This window comes from Hippichthys cyanospilos, chromosome 1 (genome assembly GCF_059441005.1).
Source record: "Hippichthys cyanospilos isolate Australia breed blue-spotted pipefish chromosome 1, RoL_Hcya_1.0, whole genome shotgun sequence".
NCBI lineage: Eukaryota > Metazoa > Chordata > Actinopteri > Syngnathiformes > Syngnathidae > Hippichthys > Hippichthys cyanospilos.
In genome coordinates, this window is record NC_142369.1 from 29,068,758 (window position 1) to 29,077,715 (window position 8,958).

At 41.0% G+C, this 8,958-nt stretch overlaps 1 protein-coding gene across 2 annotated transcripts in view; it reads right to left on the reverse strand.

Moving 5' to 3' along the window:
- Positions 1-8,958, reverse strand: part of rimbp2b (RIMS binding protein 2b) — a 91,909-nt gene extending 82,951 nt beyond the window's left edge. Inside the window, exons 1-2 of one of the 2 annotated variants that reach the window (XM_088414707.1) lie at positions 8,929-8,956; positions 8,714-8,845 (exon numbers count right to left, since the gene is read on the reverse strand). In XM_088414707.1, the coding sequence (XP_088270833.1) occupies positions 8,714-8,845; positions 8,929-8,931 (135 nt within the window). In that variant the 5' untranslated portion in view covers positions 8,932-8,956. Of the gene's footprint in view, positions 1-8,713; positions 8,846-8,928 lie in introns of both variants that reach the window. The other variant, XM_088414798.1, reaches the window with a different exon arrangement.

Below are 8,958 nucleotides of genomic sequence, written 5' to 3' on the forward strand. Positions count from 1 at the left end.
TGATTATTCTGACATCACCAAACAACTACAATGTCAGCATCACTCTAACAAACCCTTGAACTCTCCAATCAGTGTTGTCCATCTGAGGGAATGAACAGGCCTAATCAACTCCAGGAACATCAATTATGAATACCTTCGGATCCCTGAGGTGACCTCTGGCAGAGTCAGCAGCCAGTCTGTCCTAAACGTCAGATAGACTGCAGACATGACACCTGGCATATGATATCACTTTACACTACAATTGAGCTTGAGGAGCAAATGTGCAGAAACAAACATGCACTCACTATAAACAAGCGTGCATTTATCTGTCACGCTAAAAGGTTGGTGCAAAACCATGTACAATTATGTTGAATGGGATTTTGGAGATTGACATGCAGTGAAAGACATTATAAAGTCGAGCTTTTAAAGCATAAACTTACAAAATTGGCCGTAGGGAAAAATAGCCTCAGGAAATGAGACAGTGTTAAAGCCTTGTTTGCGTTGTCATGCACGAGACAGTCCAACAATCCGTCCAAGTGACATGGATGCTAACGATGATAATGCACTTTCACTCTGCTGTCACAGAGCCTTACCGAAGCCATCTCTGGAGCCATTTCCCAGTGAAGATAGTGTTATGTAACATCGCACGCCGGCCCTGCTGCTCATATCACTAAAGCCTCACACTGTGGGTCACGTGCCTCACCGAGGCCACATTCTGGCGCCAGCAGCAGCAGTGTTCCAGCTGTTACTACGACCGAGCTTCAGTCACATAAGACCACACTCACTCACAAACCATCCACACACACACACACACGAGCGCGCGCACACACAGCTACAACATACACTGATCAGCCATGTTCATCGCTTCTCTTTCTACTAGGGGCTATCCAATAACAGGAAGAAGGTCTTAATGCATAGTTTTCCATTGGCTACATGCGTACATTACAGTAGTGCATTTGGAATGATACCAAATGAGAATCATGCACAAATGCACAACTCATGTGCAACCACAATGACTCCATTCCATTATATACTTCATGTATAATACAGGTGTGTCCTAAACTAAATGAAATGTAACCTTCGCTTACCAAAATTCCTCAAGAATAACACATTATATTTTCTTTTAAAAAACAAACCTCAAAAATTGTGGGTGAACTATATTAGTACGTGAGATTACTTTTTTCCCCTTTTTTACTTATTTAAGTATGTTAAAATTTTAATTCTAAAAACATACTTTTCACTGCTCACCAAAATCATGACAGCCTCTTGAGAAAATTGTCCCAAAATAAGACAGGTCAATTAACAGGAAAACACCCTTAAATAAAAAGTAATAATAATAATAAAATATGTCTAACCAGATATCATGTTTTGTATAAAAGTGGGTTGCCCAGATGGCAAGAAGCATAATCCAAAGCAAGTCTTTTCTGAAACGTTGCTCTAACCGCAGACACGCGCTGTAAACATCAGCGCATATCGTTACAACTCTGACGAAGGCTTGACATTGACCGCCGAAACAAGGTAAGCAAGGTAAGAGAACATCCTTATGCAAAATAAGTATTTGATGGGACTGGCCCAATCGAATTACTCAGGTCAGAAATTGAGGTCGATCGAGAATTTCATCTGATCACTATCCGCTGATAAAAATGGAGTCATTACATTTTCATAATTTGAGTTTCATAATTTGCTTGACATGAAAGACTGCTGATTTACAAATACAAAGGTATCATCTTGGGATACTTAAAAAAAAATATATGAAAATATATAAATATATATATATATATATATATATATATATATATATATATATATATATATATATATATATATATATATCAAACAATATATGGAAAGAATAGAATTATTTTAATCTGATTTTGAAAAAAATAAAAAAGACGACTGGGATAATTGACTGAGATAGGGTTGGTCCAAAAATCAATGATTAAAATAATTCTATTCTTTCCATATATTGTTTGATCACAGCCTCCAAGACAGAATCTTAGATGCTAGTTGTTGGAAATTGTTTATACATGAGGGAGGTCCTAAAAACCTGCTGTTACCCTCGCTATTAGAGGTACAGCTACCCCCAGAAGGGACAAGAATTTGAGAAACTCAGATGGTTTTTAAAGCAACACATCATTTTGATATACAGTACTTCATACCTGCCAACAATCTGAGACAAAGGCTGGTATACCTCAAAGATTATTTTTCAGAAAATTAATCTGTTTCCTGCAGTCAATGGGAAATTCACAGGTGAATATAATGGGGAAACCTGCACCTCAAAAAGAAGGAGCTCACTTTTGAGAGCAATAATATATACATTCTGGACAGGGACGACTGATAGTTTGAAAGAGGAAGGAGAGACACCGTCTATCTAACGGGAGATAAACCATCTCTACATAAAGGGCGTGTATTAAAATACCACCAATCCCCCACATTCAATACCGTCCTTCCATCCATTCTCGGAAGACTCAATGATTTTACCCCCAACAAACAAAAATTCACTCCTATTTGATGAAATAGTTGTATTTATGTATATATATCATCATAAAAAAGCACATTGCTCGCACAGCTGTTGGCACGCACACAAAAACACACAGATATAAACAATTCCTTATATGGTATTATCGGGAAACTTCGTTAACTAACCACCTTCATTTATAATCTTTGTAATAAAAGAAGAGGAGAGAGAGCCTGAGAACACTGGAAGACCTTAGTGCTCTCTCACTCTTTTGCAAAAGGTTGTTTGACTCAAGTTCTTTGCCTTTCCTTTTATTATTTAGAACTCTGACACCTTTCGTCCATTCAGATTCACCCTTATTAAATCATTGGTTTTGCCCAATACCGACCCAGGCTGGTGCAGTCCTAACCATGCCTCGTTCCACTCGCTGATGAAACCTATACGGATGACAAGTGAAATGTCTAGAAATAGAGCGGTCCAGTTGTGATCACTGATATGCTCTGAAAATTACTACTGTAACAAAGAGACAAAACACATGAAAAATGTTTGACCCAGTTTCATGGATTTGGACACAAAAACATCATTCCATTCACTTATTCAATTCAGGGTTTTTCCACACTAGCAGCGCCGTATTCAACTTTTTTTCATAATAGGTGTTTTTTGTAATAGGTCTTTTTTTTGCATAGGGAAGATAAAAGCCACTCGATGGTAACTCAGGGATAACCTGCAATATGATGAATGAGCATGTGTGCTTGTCAAGGTGGGCAGGAAGAGCTACAGAATGAATGGGAGCTTGTCATCATAGAATTTGCTCATTTTTCAAGTATGTGTCAAGACTGACACCCTTGAATTCTGCAAAGGCATGACATTGGGTGGCAAAAATGATAGTCTCCTCTCTTTTGAAGCCAAGTCTGTGTACTCCCCGAACCCAGCTTCACTTGTGGCTGTCATCCATGGTTTTATATGTGCTGGTAAAATGCTGATCATGCACAAATCCATTGGTTACAACATTCGCAGGCGCACTTCTTTCCAGTCATTCTCTGCAACCAAGAGTGTGACATTAAAACCGGCGCAAACACTCACTAACACCTTTTTATGACCCACAAACAACACGAGTAACCTGAAAAGTCGGAATTCAATCATGTTCCACTGATCACAACCATTGATTTTGCAATTCTATCTTCAATTTATTCATGCAACTTCTCTTTAGACTTGAGAGAGAATGCTTCTTGGCAGGCGAGGCAGTCTCAACTGGAGCTGGCGCTAACCTCCCAAATTCATGTTCTCTCATCCATGGACATATAGCCACATAGCCAAGCGTCCTGTTAAACCCACTACACCTCAATTTTAATAAGCTGAAGGAACACAAATAGATGAACTGAATCCCCGCTGCATGCAAATGAAATGCAATGTCATCTGCATCTACTTGAGCAAACCTAGATACTACAGAAAAACAGACATATTACCAAGTGAAAGGCAGAAGAGTCATTTCAATGATTCTAACCTTTAAGAGTGTGAGAGATCGTTATCCCCCAGCAGCAGCTCTGCGATTCTGCAGCAAGCAAGCAAAACACAACCCTGGATCATAAAAAACACACGGCTTGACAGCAGACGGTAAACGGTGCTATACCTTAGCAGCGGCACTTAAAGGACCATTTGCGTAGCAGGTGCTTCCCACAAGGCTCCAAGGACAGAGAAACAAGCAACAAAATGTTGTCTATGGCAGCTGTGTAGCAAAAAAATGGTTCATCAGTGCACGGCAGCAAGAAGCACAGCCAGGCAGCGCACAGAGAGAGAGGAAGAGGAGCGAGAGAGAGAGCCAGCCATCGAGCATCATTCAGCTCACACTACCACAGTTGTGCAGCACACATCAACACGCCCCCTTTCTCCCTCTCCCACTCGCTCACTTTCTCCATCTCTCACTCACATTTAGTCACACAGACTCAAGCACGCAGGGGTGCAGAGGCAGTGCAGTACACGCCAGCACTGAGAGGTACACTATTACCAGGATGCCTCTCATCATCCCTTATCACAATTGCTCACTCTCAGGCTTACTTTCAGAAGTCACGCACAATTTGGTCACTTTAGCCTTCCATTCACCCTCTGTCCGACTCCATTGCAGCCGCCACTCACGAGCAGCCATGATTGAGGTTCGCAAGGTCATTTGACTTGCTTCGGGTCAGTCCTTCGTACAGTTGCTTTTTACCGCTGGGTTACGGGGACAACCGCCTGCTTTGGTCAAGGGTCATCATGACGGCGTGTACACCGATAGTCCCTAGAGGGTCAGCTTGACAAATTCGCATGGAATGAAAGGTGAGCCAAACCAATCAGCTACGACAAAAAATTGCAAACACCCAATTAAAGATCAGGAAACTAGGGGGGGGTGGATAACAGGGATTGTTTAGAATATCCTATTTTTTTCCCCACTATGGGGCAAAGTGGAGTAGAGCAATGCACCATGAGTGCCCTCTGTGGCTGCTAAGACAACTGCATTTGCTGTGAGGAAAGCAAGATGCGTGGCCCCAAAAGAAATATGCTTTTCTTATTGTGGATGCCTAGCAACCACGAGCCCCACCCACCCCCACCCCTCCAGCGGGACCCTCTTAGCAATTGCGTTTATATCAGACAGTGGTCGTTTATCAGTAGATGCACCACAACAACACACAGGCTTGATGTCAAGTGTCCTCTTCCTTGTGAGTAAACAAAACAGGGGTGGGATGTGAGTTGCCAAAGCAAGAGTCTTAATTTGTTTTGCCAATTTAAGATATTTTCTATACCAGTACCCTGGATAACACCAAGCGAAGAGATTTACTCAATTTGTGGAGATGAGGGAGGAAGCTGGAATACGTGGGACCAGGTCAATTTCAGAACTGTGATGCAGATGTGATAACTACCTGTACTCCACCATTCTTTTATGAATTAGAGCTCTGGAAGTGCCCCCCAATTAATACCTTTTGGCTGGCCGCACAACATTGCCTTGAAGAACAATCGAGCCAATTAGCACAATGGAATGGACAGCTTTATTTCTGGTCTTTGTGTTGTGCTTGTCTGTGTTTTGTGTGTTTTACTGTGAGTGTGCTGTGTTTTTTTTTTCTTTGTGATTGTTTGCCTGTGTGTGTTTTGTAATAATGAATCAGTGAGTCCTGCACACCTTGGAGTCTAGATGCAGCCCAACCTTTTCAGACAGCTGTCAAAAGGATGTCCGAGGGCAGAAGTGGAGCTGCAGGCGTATCTCAACAGAGCTGACTGAGGCAGGTTTGGCGGTGTGAAAGACAGTTTTGACATTGCCTTAGTGAAGGTTCACCCCTTGAATATTAAAAAAAGAAAAGTTTGGTTGTCATCCAAGAATCTCCTGTACGAGCTTGTCAATTCCAAATTGGAATAAAAAATAATTATGACTATCAATGCCAATAAGGGCATTCTATTCTATTATGTGCTATTCCATTACGAAATCATTTGTAAATAGTGATCATGTGCTTTCTAAAATGTTTTATCACTGCAACTGGGTGGGGCAAAGTTACCACTCAGTTCCTAACCAGATGTATAACACAAATATTCATTTAAATATGGGCGAAATATGTGCATGTATGCAACACACGTGCTCTAATTACTGTATATTTATTTTTTTATACATTTCTAAATGCATTTATAAAAGATCCATTGTCCAAATGTAACATCAAATGGTGTAATCCATTTAAGAGGGGTTGGGTGGTATAATTAAAGGCTACTCAGAGTGTGTGCCCCACTGGCTGCCAGTTGCCAATACCTGCCAGAAAACAAACAAACAAACAAACAATGTTTTAATGCTGCAATATATGAATAGCTACATTTAAATAAATACAAACCATGTTCTGTTTACACTACGTTACAACTGACCACTTTACTGTGATAGAGGCCTTTTGTTGCAACAATAATCCCATAAAAGGTGCAATGTGCACTGGGTGTCAATCAGGAACCGTTGGTCCGGTGCCTGGGTGACCAATTTTTTGCCTACAAAATCTGGTGGATAAGGATGTAACCTTCTTTTCTAGGAGTATAAGAGGTAGAAGATGAGATTGCGTCAAATGTATTTAATCCCATAATTGAGGCTCTGGAAACAAACTCTGTGAGAAGAGCTTGAATGTATTCTACTCGAGAGTTGCTATGAGAGACGGTAAATGAGCAGGTGTTAGCTTATCAAAAATCTGAACTGCCGGTTTATCAAAAATCTGAACTGCTGATATTTGGGGGTGTCTGTCTGAGGACTCAAGGAAACTGACTGCTAAATGCTCTCAAACGCACCAAAAAATGTAAAGAGAATTCTGGAAAAGCTAAGATATTTTATTAAATTATTATTTTAGGGGCTCCGGTGGATTTCCAACATGTGATTGGGGTGTATAAAACACTGCCATTGTTTGCTCATTGATTTGAAAACCATGTCTGTGGTCTGTTTCTTGAAGATCCAAGCAATTGTTTGTTTTTTTGTTGTTGTTTTTTTTGCCCTATTGCAACATCTCTGCCCAAATCCACAAGAATAATGTAATCTAACAGGTGAAAATCGGAGTAAAAGAATCCCTGATTTCTGTTATGTCTTGTTATTGGACTTCTGTCCAAACCAATTAATCCATGAACACCATGTTCAAACTTAATCTTGGCACCAAGACACCCTAAGCCGCAAATCAGGTGCTGCAGCACACAGTTACCAACTGCCTTACACTAAGCACAGACCTACTGAGGTGCACTGACTACTCATGATACGAAGCACTTTATAACATTTTAAACTTGAGGTACAACTGAAGTGCAGATGATTGTTTATTGATGTACATACGGTTATATTTGATTGTCTGTTACTTCAGGACATTCGAAAACCTGGTTAGCAAGGCCCTGGTCTTCAATTGCCAACCGGTGCACATTTTATTGGACCCTCACGTTTGCCCTTGTGGATAGTTGGACCGTTGTTGCACTTAAAGCCCTCTTCTTGCACAATACGGGGCAATGTTTGCACAATGGCTCTGATTGATTTTCCATCTACTCTCAGCCTACCAATTGCTTGGTTTTTCACCCAAAGACAGTAGATTTGTTTTCTTGTTGGTTAGACCTTGAAGTAGTATTGATATATTCTGCTCAGGTAAAACCTAAATCTATAACTGAGTTTAGATACGTTTCATCTTTTACTAATGCATGCCTATTCAGAGCAATAATAATTGCAATAGATCAGGTCAGTTGCCTTACAATGCTTTCACTTTTTATTTGATCATGTTACAACCTAAATATATTCTAAAATTCTGGTGGGCTCTATTTTTTTCCAGAGCTGTACAGCACACAGGGAACCAGATCCGACACGTGCAGGCATGCAAGAAGAGACACTGGAGGGGATGTTGATGCTTTGCTCAAGGGAACGTCAACAATAGTCAAGCAGCAGACCAGCCTCTCACCACCAAGACAGGAGGGGATGCTTATGCAAATTTTGCAATATAGCTCTGAGATACAATAACACTGAATTAATTCTTTAATGCTTTGTTTGTTTTCCTCTACTGGACCTCAGTTTATTGTGGTTTGACGGTCAAAATGCGCAAAACTTCTTAAACAACTGAACACTTCCTGAAACCAGAGAAAGGGTGGCAAGAACAAGGATGAACTCCTATCAGAATAAATGCCAAACTACTGTAAATATTGTGGTATTTTATCAACAAAAACATCAAGCCATCCTTCCTAAGGGCAACCAGTGTCACAGCCTATTCATGTCAAATTCTACAGTGTCGTTGCTAAAAATGTGCAACCTCCACGTGCTTACTCACAGTAGATCCACAGAAGAGTGTCATTGCAATCATAAATCTCCCTGAGTTGACTAATTATAAGAAAGAATTCATCTGCAGTCAAAGAAACACAGCAATCATTCCTATGTCCTGCTGTAACCCTTGCACCCAAAGCAGTTGCAGCAGTAACAACAGTTAGACTTCAGTCACATGCAAACACCACAAACACACACACACGGACACTAACAGGGTAATGAGGCTATGTACAAACCCAGCTGCATTTTGCAAATCTTCATGTTCATGTATTATTAGACCTCGTCGTGTTTTTAAGTATCTGACTGTAATCCAAGCAGTTTATTTAACCAATTACAAAATCGTGTCAGCAGACCGAATAGGAAAACCCGCGTGCAGTTTGAGCTACGGAGCGCAACATGAGGTCAGATTGTGGCTGCAGGCATCAACAAGTGCAGCTTGTATCCAGACCAGACATGGCTGAATTAAAAGCTCGTTCACTGAAGGCTTAACAGAACGCTCGGCTCACCTTGTCTGTGCCTTTCATCCGACTGCTCCTCTTTGCTGGAGGTAACCTTTGTTTGAGACTCACAACACACTCCCTCTGACACTGTTTCGGGAGTTTCTCCACCCTGCAAGTCTTCTCACAACCCATTGACCCCTGGGATGAAAGGAAAGGGGTAATACCAATAAATTAAGCCTGCTCGCAATCATGCTGCTGATTGACCACAAGTAACAACCTACCATGGCAGGCCAGTTCGCATGCCAGCCCGA